This window comes from Schistocerca cancellata, chromosome 12 (genome assembly GCF_023864275.1).
Source record: "Schistocerca cancellata isolate TAMUIC-IGC-003103 chromosome 12, iqSchCanc2.1, whole genome shotgun sequence".
Lineage (NCBI taxonomy): Eukaryota > Metazoa > Arthropoda > Insecta > Orthoptera > Acrididae > Schistocerca > Schistocerca cancellata.
Genome location: NC_064637.1, coordinates 162362107 through 162376695, shown reverse-complemented (window position 1 = coordinate 162376695; position 14589 = coordinate 162362107). Strand labels below are relative to the sequence as shown.

The 14589-nt window shown below is 42.3% G+C and overlaps 1 protein-coding gene across 1 annotated transcript in view; it reads right to left on the bottom strand.

Annotated features, from left to right (window-relative positions):
- LOC126109551 (histone-lysine N-methyltransferase 2C-like) overlaps positions 1-14589 on the bottom strand; it is a 417507-nt gene that overhangs the window by 218967 nt on the left and 183951 nt on the right. The window contains exons 38-39 of the mRNA XM_049914567.1: positions 6047-6204; positions 5858-5968 (exon numbers count right to left, since the gene is read on the bottom strand). Coding sequence (XP_049770524.1) covers positions 5858-5968; positions 6047-6204 — 269 coding nt within the window. The remainder of the gene's footprint in view (positions 1-5857; positions 5969-6046; positions 6205-14589) is intronic.

The following is a 14589-nucleotide window of genomic DNA, read 5'->3' as shown; positions in this document are numbered from 1 at the left end:
GTTACTTTTTTTGCTTAATTTCTGTAACTTCATTTACTATACTAACTCAGAAGCTAGCCACTTCTGACTTTAAATGTGCAATCTGTCATTTGTTTCTTACTAAGCATTCTGTCAAGACAGGTTTTTCTGGCAGACAGTATACACTACACCTGGTGTATCATAATTAATGGCCTAAACGCATAGAGTTGAAAGTACACGATACTAGAAGTAAAAAAGTCTCGGTAAACATAGGGTCAAAAATGCATACCTTACAAGCTACAAGCAATTTTTCATTTTCAATACTGTGAAACAAACCTCTTCTGCGGCAAGTTCTTTTCTTTCCGTATTACGGGAACTGGTAGTACGGAACAAAACACGGTAAAAAAAGTCCAGTAAACAAGTACTCTAAAATTCATTCCTTAGGGGCTACGAGCACTCGTTTATCTTTGCTACTTTGAAATACAACTCTTCTAACGATCGAGCGCTCAACTTTTAAGGTATGTGTTTTACAGCATAAGTTTGCTGGACATTTTTTTCTTATTTTGGTTCATACTACCACTTCCCAAAATATAGAAAGCAAAGAACTTGCAGCAGAAGAGATTTGTTTCACAGTATCTAAGATGAAAAATTGCTCGTAGCTCTCAAGGTACGTATTTTCGACCCTACGTTTACTGAGACTGTTTTTGCTTCTAGTATCGTGTACTTTTCAACTGTACGCGTTTAAGCCATTAATTACGATAAACCCTGTACGACCGCACCCGAACGAACAGGTTAAGTTTCGACCGTTATCAAATTGTGTTCGACAATGTCTCTGTCGTAAGGTAGACAAGTGGCATCCTGAGACCGACAGCTTACAGTAAGAGTCAAGTGTAGTGTCCTGCAAAAGAGTACGGCACTCGGTATTCGGTGATCAAGATGTCAAAGAGATGCGGCATAAGTGAGGGTAAAACAGTAACTCGAGTAGCCACAACTGGTAGCACAGCTACATACAGATATGCATACAGACAGGAATATTCACTCTAGAAAAAGTGTACACTTACGAGGTCGAACTTAACTACCGTATGTGAAATTCAGTATTGAGGGAATTCAATAATTTTCTATTTCGTCTGTCTCAGTTGCACCGATATAAAATTCAGCTGTAGTTGTTACCAGTTTCAGACTGACACACCCATTTACAAACCACACATCTCGTCATTAATCGTCACCTCGTCCCCACCGACACGCAATTCGCCGAAGTGGCGTCAAATCGAAAGACTCGCACCCGACGGACGGTCTACCCGACAGGAGGGCCCAGTCGCACGACATTTACATTTACCGTAATTATTCGAACAATATGGGGCCAAATGGCACAATGGAGTATACACTGGGCAACAAGTACCCTCACTGAACTCAGCCTGTATGTCTGCTGCTCCTGACCGACACAACCGAACTCGGCAGTCTGCCAGTAGCAACAGACGCACAGTCTAGGATCGGTGCGGGCACTCGTTGCCCACTGTATTCTTTGCTTTGCATTTCGGCTCCGTACTACGAATAATTACAGTTAATAGCGAGGTGTGCGGTTTGAGAATGGGTGTGTCAGCTCGAAACAGGTAACCGATACAGCTGAAATTTGTATCGGTGGATGGACGGAATAAAAACTTACCCAACTTCCTCAGTACCGAACAGCTGCAGACCTACCATCCCACAGTAGTACGCCTCGAATAAGGAAGAACTTCGGTGTACTGTTGTAGACACTTAAAAAGTAGAAAAGACAAAACATATCCACTGTAACTGTTAGGAAAGAGGCATCAGCTCGGGCTCCACACTGAGAGGCGTGAGGGCGAAAGGAGATCAACTTTTTTTGTGTGTCTATTAGTACGAACAGAGTTTCAGCTCCTGAAAATAGGTATAAGTGAGCCTAGCAACATCACTCTCATATACAGAGACAGTCGACAATTACACAGCACTCGAGTACCGAAGGCCACGAAATGCTCAGCTGTAACGTCACGGAGTTCGACATTTTGACGCTGCTGGAAGAACTGAAAGGTTTTATTAAAGCTGTATTCTACTTCATTCGAAACATCTTAAGTTCACAGTGTGACAGTTTGTCTTTCATAGTTAAAAACGAGTAGAGTTAGATAACCGAGAACTAGGCGTATTCTTCAGCTTCCCGCTTATCGCTACTGCGGGGACTGTGAGTACACACTTTAGGGTCGTGGCAGGCAAAGGGGCAATCGAGTGGACATTCTTCACAAACTCCGTACACGATTGGAAGAGATCCTAATGTGCGTTTCCGTGCTAAGTATCCTCCGCCGTGTACTTTGCAGTGGTTTGCAGAGGATGTCTGTATATGTATATACTCCTCACTCTCACGATTTTTGTACACACAACAAATAATATAACATTCACAGACCAGTAAGTGCACAAAACTGGGAGGCTAGAAATTTTTGTGTGTACTAATACACAATATTCCCCAAATCTCCCTTTACTTCAGCACTGTTTTTACTGTGTTACTAAACTGTTCAAATCCATTTATGTGGCCAACTAAACGTAAAATGCAGCTATAGGAGCTGTAATAGATGTCTAGACCAAACCAATTTCGATATATTTGACTGCAGGTCAATATGTGCAGGCTAAAACTGTCTTATCAGCAGAACTGGCTGAGGGCTACAGGAAAAACCTAATAGAGAACACTCCACAGAAAGTAAATACGAGAAATTTGCCGAGTCCAATTTGGGTGACTATTTCTACGGTGGCAGATAGCGAACTGGTCAACAGATACGGTGGGTAAAAGGCTAAAGGTAGACAACCTCGAATAAAAACACCTGGTACACGGGGGGAGGGGGGGGGTTGTCAATGCTATGGGGCAACTACTCTTTCATTAGATGGGAGAAATATTAAAACACCTAAGACATTACAGCTGGGAATGGTAAATAGAAAATGCGGGGGAAAAGGACTATGACAATTGGAGTATGGAATATTTGAGGTCTAAGAAATAAAGAAGGGGAAATTATTAGACCATTGGAAATAAGAAAAGAAGAGGTCATTGTGTTATGGGAAACAAAAAGGAAGAGAACTGGTGTAGAAATTAAAGTATTATATTCACATTTATACAGTAGGACATAAAAACATCAAAGAGCCAAGCGAGCACTGTCAATAATGACAAGGAAAAAATTGCAGAAGTATGTTACAAACTGTGATGAAAATGTAATGATGAATATTTGATTAAATCAAATTTAATCTTATATGGACACAAAGCTACTATAAATGAATGCTAAGCAAGAAGTGAAGATCAACCAGATCATGAAGTTCAACCAGATCATATCGTATCAAAGATACCTTCTTCAAGACATTGAATGACATAGTAGAAGAAATAGGAAATACGAGAGAAATTATCATTATTTCTGGTGATTTCAATAGTACAACCAGGAGACGAGTGGGAAATAAAACAGCAGGACCACACAGAGAAAATATAGTAAATGACAATGGCACAAGATTAATTACTATATGTGAACAAAATTCACTACAAATTCTAAATCCACAGATCATAAATATATATGCCACACTTTAGTTAAAATCAGTGAAAGGCAAAAGAAACCCACAATACATCAGAGCATATAGCAGAGTTGCCCAATGTGATCACCAGGTTAACTCTAACACTGCATTTACATAATTTATGTAGAAATGACAAATAAAGAAGGAACTGTAAAAAAAAGAGACAAAATCTTCACAACGGAAATAAGAATTAATAAGTATAAATTTAATAGTTAGAATATAAAAAATACAGTATATTTACACAGACAAATGTATGACGAAAAATTTACTGAAGCACTATATAATACATAACTACAGGATCAATATATGTCATTAATAATTTACACGATGGAGCTAAATAAGGTACAGGCAAAGCAATTTAATTGCGACAGATCAAAAATCCTTGCATTTCTTGAGTCAGATGTCAAGAAAGAGGCACCAACAATGAAAGAAGAATATTTAAAATAGCTAAATACACAAAATTTCAGGACAAATTAGAATTAAAGAGTGCAACAAGCAAACATTAGAAAAATTGTGACAGAAACAAGAAATAAGACTTGGGAACAGACTTGCAATAAAACTGATAATCTTAATGGTGGAATAAGGAGCTCTGAAACTTGAGGATAGTGAAAATACTGAGGAAAATTTTTGAAGAAATACAAGTAAAATATATTAGTATGCGGTCTAGGGAAAAATATAACAACAAATTGTTGGCAGAACATACAAAAGAAATTTTGGACGCTAACTAATAATAAAACAGAGTTAACAGAAAATAATGAAGACACTTCTTTGGACATTGAAATGGCAAAAGACTCAATCAAAATTTTAAAAGATTGGGAAAACCATAGCTTTTGGAGGAATCCCAACTGAACTGTTGAAATAAGATACAGCTAAATTATGTGAACTTCTGATAATCTTTTTTGCAAAGTGTTTAAATGCTGAGGCCATCCCAGGAGACTGAAAAGTGGGATTTATATTGACAATTCATTTAAAAAAGGTGACTCTAAGTATTACAAAGAAATAACTGTGGCTAAAACATTTAGCAGACTGCATGGAAGGATTACTGAACATTTATTTTAATAAGGAGTTTAAGGAAATGGAGGATATAGAACAAGCTGCCTTCATAGCAAGAAGATCACAATGCGTGGCCTTCCACTGCACAACCAAAAAGTAGTGAATTGTTTAACCGGACATCCTCCCTACTGCTACGACATTCAGACTGACGACTGATTTGATGCGGATCTCCACGCCAGTTATCTCCGTCGCTGCACAGCTATTGCAACTTACATCCACTCTAGACTGCTTACTACCCCCCAAGCCCGGGTCTGTCTCCACAGTATTTAAAGCTAATATCCTTGCTGTCGAGCGCCCGTAAGCGAGAAACCAAACCACAATATTTAAGTCCTTCTCCACACACACACACATTCTCTTCCCTCCTGACTATTCCTAGGCACCTAAGGATGTTTCCTATCAATCAGTTCCTTCTTTCGGTCAGACTGTACCACAAATTTGTTTTGCTCCCAATCCTTTCATCAGTTACTGAGTCTACACATTTAATTCTCAACATTCTTCCTTGGTAGCCCATTTTAAAGCTAATACAAACTGTTTATACTCAACATTTCACTTCTGGCAAAAGCTATACTATTCACCAATTCCCACCAGGAAACATTCCTTATACTTGAGTTACATTCAAGTTAACAAATTTCCCCTTTTCAGCAATGTTTTTCTCACTATTTCAGCCAGTATTTCATATCCTCTTTCCTACATCTGTAACCAGTTACTTTGCTCCCCAAATAGTGAAAGTAGTCTACTACTTTTAGCATTTCATTTCCTAATCTAATTCCCTCAGCACTGCTCGAATTAAATGGCTACACTGTGTTACCGTCATTTAGCTTTTGTCGACGTTCAGCTTACAATCTTTTTTCGAGATACTACTGATACCGTGCAACTAATCTTTTGAGTCCTCTGCCATCTCTGCCAGAATTAAAAGGTCATTACTACTCATTTTCCTTCACACCTCATTCAGTGTACAGATAGAATAACACGGGGGATACAATACGCACCCGTCTCCCTCCCTACCTCGGCAGCTGCAGTCTCCCCTACAAGATCTTTGGCTGTAACTTTTAAATATTGGCCACTTCAGTCACGTGCCACAAAAAGAGCAAAAACAGATGGTACTGTATGCCAGGCAAGTAATTTCCAGGAAACCACACAGAGGTCACTAGAACTTATTTTTACTCTCAACCCCTTTGCACCCCGACCCCGCCCCTAGCAGTGCCGAGACCACCTTACGCTAACAAACGGGAAGCCGCACACGTACCGAGCAGGTCGGGAATCACAGTGGGCACACTGGGAGCCTCCTCACCTGTAGCAGCAGTGGCCTGCGCGGCTGGACGACGGCTGCACCCTGCGGCTGAGGTTGTGGCGCCGGCGTCTGCGCCCTCGGAGGCATCAGGTTGCGCAGGCTCACCTGCACCTGCGGGCGAGCGCGGCGGTCACTTCCGGTGCGAGAATGCGGCGCACGTGCCGACTGCGGTTCACGGCATTCACTCACCTGCTGACCCGGGTACGGGGGCGGCGGCCCCGGGTAGGGCGGAGGCGGCGGGGCGAGACCCAGGCGCTGGCCGGTCGCCGGGGCAACCGACACGACGCGCTGTGGGCCGGCGGGCCGCAACTGCAGGCGCTGCTGCTGCTGCTGGTGGTGGATCACAGCTGCTGGGAGAGCAGAGAGTGTAGGGGCGAGAGATCACAATGGGGAAGGCGCCGCATACGGGTGCGGGGATGGAGTAGCGGTGCCGGTACGTACAGACTATTACGAAGGAGAGTGGACGTTTCTCTACATTAACTGCCCGAAAATACTTTCTCGTAACCGACACGACTAGAAGTTCCCATCTTTCGATCGGAAAACTCTACACGCTACCGATCTCGGGAAATTGCGACCTGTGACTGCTGTGCAATGACGGTGAATGTAGATCTGCATTCTCGGTGCAGTTCGGCTGTGCGAGTTGTCTCCGATTTTGAACGGGAAGGTGCAGCTCGTGTACACCTTACGGGCCGTTAGTGTACCTAACACTGTCATTTAGAACTCGGAATACGACTCCGTTGCGACTTTACGCTCGGAAGGGTTGCCGGCACGGGAAGTCGCGTGCCGAGTCGACGTAATCTGTACGTCGGACCGCTACCGTGACACACTAAAGATTTAAGAGTGGCTCCTACCGGTCACTCGCAGTCGGTCGTCGACTGCCACCTCGAATGGCAACTCGTGGGTACCCTCAGTAGAATGCGACAGGATTGTGCACTGTCTTTTTGGGGCAACTGGGAGTGCCGTCAGAACTCGGCTAGGACTCGATCGTATCCGCACGGTCAGTTCGGCCTCTAACTGTCCGCTTCAAACACGAGTACAAACTCGCAGTACTGTGGTGCACAAAGAAACTGGGCAGAGAAACACCGAGTGCAGAATGCGAATCACTGGCACCGGGTTCTCTCCTCCGACGAATGCGATATTTGTCTGAAGCCCGACAAATGTCAGAAGAGTGTGCGGGCAGTCGGGTACCGACGCACGTCTCGGGAGTGCAGTTGCGAGAGATTGACGAGGGTGCCGGTCGGCAACGTTTTCGGCCGTAACTGCGTACAGATGTCTGACATCTCTTGTGACTAAAGTATAATTCAGGGGCCCTGTAGTATCACCCTACAGTCTTCCCTTACACTCAAAATTTCAGCTACGGGTTCGTCTTTCGAGATAACTGCGCACAATCTAACTGTATCGACTTCACGAATACCTTCCTCAGGCACGCGAGAATCACTCGAACGCAGATCGGCAGAGACAGAGCTCTCCGAGTACACTCTGCAGCGTGACATCACCGGAACCCTGCCCACTCTCCGGACTATTTCGGCAGGTCCGTTGTCAGAGATCGGGACAGGCTCGAGCGGTGTATCGAGTATTTGCGGATACCTCGCCGAGGAGGACCCCGACGAGTTAAAAACGCAGGGAGGGGAGCGACGAGGCACAGAATATTACTTGACAGCAGACATCGATTTAACAAATGTGCTTTTCCAAACAGACAGACTTTACTTGTGTTGCCCCTCCCTTTTTTTAAAAAAATATTTCACAGTAAAGTCTGTAGTTTGAATTTTGTCAACTGACTGCACACAACAACAGCGTAGTGTGTGTGAATGTGTGAACAATGCAAGAGACGCGACAGCATTAGCAGTCACCTGTAGGTAGCTAGTGAGTTAGTTATCATTTAAATGATTATTTTATTAGAATGGTACGGACTGAGTCCACTTACAGGATATATATGCACAATTAGTGTTAACATTAATGAATACATTATCACTATTCCTATTTACACAACTACACTTTACATTTTTTGTAACTGGCTACCAGTTTTTAAGTAGAAATTAGTTAAGGGAATAAAAGGAGTTTTCCAGAAGAAATGATTTTAAATTAGATTAAAATCTCGTTTCACAACCTGTCAGATATTTTATGTTATTGGGCAAATGATCAAATTTTATTGCTGCATACTGCACACCTCTCTGAGTGACTTACAGCTTTAACAATTGGTAATAAATGTCACTTTGCATCACTGTTCTTCTCAAATGTGAGGGATTATTTATGACGAATTTAATTATTGAAAATATGTACAGCAGTGTCCCGGTAATCCGAATGTTCAGTTAATCTGAACATGAGAAACGTTAGTCTAAGTATGGAAAACTGTGCAGTAAACTGCTGTACGTACACACTGTTTTAATATACACAGTACAGTAAACACGTATTAGAAAAATTGGAAAGGAAACATTAGGTTCAAACAATGCACAACAATGAAAGAAAAGCTGTCAAACTTACTAAAATACAACGGACATTTTATCTCTACTTTTTAGATGACAGAAACTCATTGTTTTTTGGCGTAATGAAGACAGTCTACTATATGACGCACAGTTGCGCCATCGTCTCATAAACATCAAATCGGCAGGTGTAGCAGTGGGCTGCTGCTCCGAAGAACGTAGAGCGAGGTCAAGGGCTCCTGCTGCGTCCCTGTGTGGCACCAGCTCTCCTCCGTCGCTTTCGGTCTCACTGTCACTTCCGTCACAGCAGCCCACTTCTTCCTGGTCTTGAGTCACAGCAGCAACTAAATCAGCATCAGTAAGGTACTCCACACGTGCCCCATTTGCTGCTATCCACTCATCTATGTCCCCCTAGCTTCTTTATATCCAGGGATTGTCTGTATCATTTGTAGCAGATTTTCCTCTTCATTTTCAATTCAAGAGATGTCCACAGTTTTCTCCACAATTTTCTCAGAGTATTTTGTGAAATATTCAGCCATATCTCAGTGGCCCAATAAACAACATCCTTCACATTGGTCTTTTTTATTTTGTTCACTAAAGGAATGCTGTCATCTTGCATCAGCATTCTTAAAAACTGTTTTCTGTAAATCAGTTTTAATGTTTACAGTACGCCCCCGTCCATCGGCTGCAGAAGTGGTGTAACATTCGGCGGAAAAAACTTCGACACAATTTCTCCGTCAAATTTTTCCTCAGCACTGGGGTGAGATGGCACGTTATCGATCAAAAGGATTCCACGGGGAGACAAATGATTTACCTTAGAAAACTGTCGAACAGAGGAGACAAACTGGCCGTGAAACCATTCTTTTAACAGCTTACCGTCCATCCGTGCTTTTTCCTGGTTGCGATAATATACGGGCAGAGACTTCGTGTTGCAGTTTTTAAAAGCTCTGGGTCTAGCAGATTTTCTGATCAACATTAAAGGCAGCTCGTGACTACCGGCAGTGTTGCTACATGCTAATAAAGTCACACAATCTTTACACATTTTAAAACCAGAAGCATGGTCTTCTACTTTTGATGCCAGGCTTTTTGTTGGCAATGCCCTAAAATTAAGGCCAGTCCCATCAGCATTATAAATTTGTTGGGGAGAATATTTTCACTCTCTTATCATTTTTTCGAACTCACCCAAGTATTCCTTCACCGAGTCACGATCAGAAGAAAGCTTCTGTCCAGTAACTGCTAGCTGATGAATTCCGTGACTTTTTTGAATCTGTCCAACCGACCCATACTCATACTAAAAGACTCGTCACCATTCATTAACTTGTTCACATAAACAGCCTTCTCCTGAACCAGTGCTCCATACAAAAGAGTTCCCCTTTCTCTCTCCTGCATAAACCAAAGGAAAACAGCTTCATCCACTTTATTGTACTGGAACTGCTTCAAAGTCTGCCAAAATTCGAGTGTTTTTCCCGAAGACGTCGCACAGGACTGTTCGAGCTTCACTCGGTTCTTCTTCCAATCACAAATGGTTGCTTTACCAACACCCAGTTTAGATAAATTCTCACTATTGTCTACCGCTTCAAAGCATTTAGTTTTTTTTTCGAGAGTTAATGTTGTATGTTTCCGTTTACTCGTGACGAAAATATGTACACCACTACACCTGAACGAAAACAATACAACTGTTACACATGCCAGCAATTGATAAGTAATGGAACTGAGCGCTTTGCGAGCCAACTGGCAGAGCACTGGCCACAGACACTACAAAGGTCTCAACAACGCACAACAACAAGGGCAGGGAGTGAGAGCGAGCCATCGATCCCAGACCTGTTCCTATTTGTTACCACGGTGTATGCACTTACCTGCTCAGTATACTTCATTCTAGAAACTCGTCACTGTAATTCTGGCTAATCTGAACAAATCGATAATCCGAACAAGGTCCGGTCCTAATTACTTCGGATTAACGGGACTCTACTGTAATGCGCATTTAAAATGCCTAGCTCCTTGAAGCGGTAACTACATGGCATTTGTGGGTGAACATTATATATCATTCTTACTGTTCACTTTTGTGCAATCAGTACTTTCTTTCTATGTACTTAGTTGCCCCAAAAAATTATTCTGTACGACATTACCGAGTGGAAATATATAAAATGTCTGGAGGTCAATACATTTGATTCCAAGATTAGCAATTACACAAAGAGCAAAAATAGCTGAACTTAAGAGTTTGAGAAACTCAGTATTATGATTCTTCCAGTTCAAGTTTTCATCAACAAGTACACCCAATAATTTGGAGCATTCTACTCTATTTACTCATTCCACTCATAAGCTACTTGAAGTAGAGTCTGTTTTGAGAGAATCACTTAACAATTATCTGGAAAATAACATTTACTACTGCACTACTGCTTTCTCTATAATGGGATTTGTAATACCACTAGAATTGTCTGCAAAAAGTACGAATGTTGCTTGGTGAATGTGGAAGGCCACTCACATATAAAAGAAATAGAAGTACGTAACCAATGGCCTACGGATAGCACAAACATACTCGGTCCTGGGTTTGAACCCCGCCACTGCTTAAATTTTGGATAAAAATCATTAATAATGTATGCCAAAGATTTCAGTGTAATAAGTCATTCTAGTTCTGCCAACACCCTTGTCACAGAGGTTCAGGGCACTCTCTTGCCCTTGGGGTAGGAAACAGCCCCGAAAGGTGGAAGAATCGCTGATGATCAATGGCATGACGGTGCAGAAGGCAAAGGAAATAAAGGTACAGGCATATGGAATAAGTTCAAAGATATGTTAGTGGCTCTAAGACTTCTTAGTAATAGGATCAAGTATATTGTCCTCAATTGTTTTTGTTTTGTTTTGCGTTAGGGCACAAAAAACAACTGGATCATATGGACCCAAATCAAAACTAGAGAACACGAACACAATGTGGAGTTAAACGACTATGCATCAGTCCCAATGGACAGAATAGCATACAGCTAAAAACAGGCACACGAAAAAAGGGCTAAAAAAAACACCATACAGTAATGGACGTCCAAAACTAAAAATTAAATGGCCTTCACCATATTGCTTTGGTGGGTAAAAAATAAAATGCACGAGGGCCGAGAGAGATTGTCCGACGTGCTGGCAGAAGCTTAATAAGCCGAAGCTTATTCCCATGAAGGGAGGGGCATTGGCAATGCCAAAGGAACACAACCACCTGACTGACAGCAATGCAGAGACCATCAGAGGGAATATAGGTACTCGAGGGCTGAGGTATCAGGACTGCAGCCTCGTTTCCTGGCAGACCGACATGACGAGGGACCCACAGAAACGTGACACTGACTCCACCAACAGTGAGCAAGTGACAGGTTTCCTGGACCCGCTGCACTAGGGATGGGCGATGTACAGCGGACATACACTTTGAAGGGCACCGAATGAGTCTGAGCAGAGGACACAATTGGAAAGGTCGTGTCACCAGATGTACTCCGTGGCCTGATACGAGGAGAAGGGCTCAATGTTGAGTGTTCATCAGAAATAAGGGTAACATCAGGGGTCCACCAGGGACATGTGATAGGACCGCTGTTGTTTTCTATATACATAAATGATTTGGCAGAAGGGGGTAGGCACCAATCTGCAGTTTCCAGTTGTTTCCTGGTGATGCTGTGGTGTTCAGGAAGATATCACAATCGAGTGACTGTAGGAAAATACAAGACAACTTAGACAAAATTCCTAGTTGGTGTGATGAATGGTGGCTAACTCTAAATGTGAGAAAAATTAAGTTAATGTGGGTGAGTAGGAAAAACAAACCTATGATGTTCAGATACAGCATTTGTAGTGTGCTCTTGACACAGTCACATCAATTAAATATATGGGCTGAATGCTGCAAAGCAATATGAAATAGAACGAGTATATGAGGACCGTGGTAGGGAAGGCAAATGGTTCACTTCGGTTTATTGCAAGAATTTTAGAAAGTGTTGTTCATCTTGTTGTACAGGACACCAGATATAGAATGCTGCTGCAACCTATTCTTGAATACTGCTCAAGTGTTTGGTATCCATGTCAGGTCAGATTGAAGGAGGACATCGAAGCAATTCAGAGGCGGGCTGCTAGATGTCGGTTCAAACAATATGGATGTGTTATGGAGGTGGTTGGGGAACTCAAATGGGAATCCCTGGAGGAAAGGCAAAGTTCTTTTTGAGGAACACTACTGAGAAAATTTAGAGCCAGCATCTCAAGCTGACGCCTTAATGATTCTACTGCTGCCAACATACACTGCACATAAGGACCACAATGATAAGATATGAGAAATTAGGGTTCATACGGAGGCATGTAGACAGACATTTCTCCCTCGCTCTATCTGCGAGTGGAACAGGAAGGAAATGACTAGTAGTGGTACAGGGTACCCCCACCACACACTGTACAGTTGCTTGCAGAACATCTATGTAGATATACAGGGTGATTCAAAAAGAATACCACAACTTTAGGAATTTAAAACTCTGCAACGGCAAAAGGTAGAGCTAAGCACTATCTGTCGGCGAATTAAGGGAGCTATAAAGTTTCATTTAGTTGTACATTTGTTCGCTTGAGGCGCTGTTGACTAGGCGTCAGCGTCAGTTGATGCTAAGATGGCGACCGCTCAACAGAAACCTTTTTGTGTTATTGAGTACGGCAGAAGTGAATCGACGACAGTTGTTCAGCGTGCATTTCGAATGAAGTATGGTGTTAAACCTCCTGATAGGTGGTGTATTAAACGTTGGTATAAACAGTTTACAGAGAATGGGTGTTTGTGCAAAGAGGAAAGTTCTGGACGGCCGAGAACGAGTGATGAAAATGTAGCACTGGCCTCCAAGAAACCCTGATCTTACCCCCTGCGATTTTTTCTTATGGGGGTATGTTAAGGATATGGTGTTTCGGTCACCTCTCCCAGCCACCACTGATGATTTGAAACGAGAAATAATAGCAGCTATCCAAACTGTTACGCCTGATATGCTACAGAGAGTGTGGAACGAGTTGGAGTATCGGGTTGATATTGCTCGAGTGTCTGGAGGGGGCCATATTGAACATCTCTGAACTTGTTTTTGAGTGAAAAAAAAACCTTTTTAAATACTCTTTGTAATGATGTATAACAGAAGGTTATATTATGTTTCTTTCATTAAATACACATTTTTAAAGTTGTGGTATTCTTTTTGAATCACCCTGTAGATGAACCACTGTATGAAAGACACACAATGTGTATCCACAGGACATGTGGCTTATAACTGAAAAATGTCATGATGATATCTCCACTGACAAAAGATCCCAGAATAGTTCCTCGTACTGATCTCTGAGAGGGGACTGCCGAGGGGGAGGTGACCGTGGGAAGAAGATTGAAAGATCGACGAAAGGATGATATTCTATGAGTCAGGACGTGGAATGTCAGAAGTTCGAACGTGATATGGAAGCTAAAAAATCTTTAAACGAATATGTTGAGGCTTAATGTACATATAGTGGGGGTGAGTGAAGTGAAAGGGAAAGAAGACAAGGATTTCTGGTCAGATGAATAAAGGGTAATATAGATACCAAGAGAAAATGGTGTAACAAGAGTAGGATTCATTATGAATAGGAAGGAATGTTAGTTGGTGAGTTACTGTGAACAGTTCAGTGATAGGGTTGTTCTCATCAGAATTGACAGCAAACCAACACCAACAATGATAGTTCACGTATGCATGCTGACAATGCAAGCAGAAGATGAAGAGATAGAGAAAGTACACGAGGTCATCGAGTGGGTACTTTCTCTTTTAGAATACTGCTGTGCAGTGTGGGATTCCTACCAGATAGGACTGACAGAGTATATCGAAAAAGTTCAAAGAAAGGCAGCACGTTTTGTATTATAGCAAATATGGGAGAGAGTGTCACAGAAATGATACAGAATTTGGCCTGGCCATCATTAAAAGAAAGGCGTTTTTTGTTGCAATGGAATCTTCTCATGAAATTCCGATCACCAACTTTCTCCTCCGAATGTGAAAATATTTAGCTGATGCCGACCTACATAGGGAGGAATTATCACCACGATAAAATAAGGGTAATCAGAGCTCGTACAGAAAGATATAGGTGTTCATTCTTTCCGCGCACTATACGAGATTGGAATAATAGAGGATTGTGAAGGTGGTTTGATGAACCCTCTGCCAGGCACTTAAATGTGATTTGCAGAGTACCGATGTAGATGTAGAAAATCTAGCAGTAGGGGGGGTCTGAAAGCAGTAGTAGGGAAAGGGGTAGAAGAAAGTGTTACTGGTACGAGTGTGTTACTGGTACGAGTAACGAGGGGAGAGAAACATTAATTTAGTTCTGCAA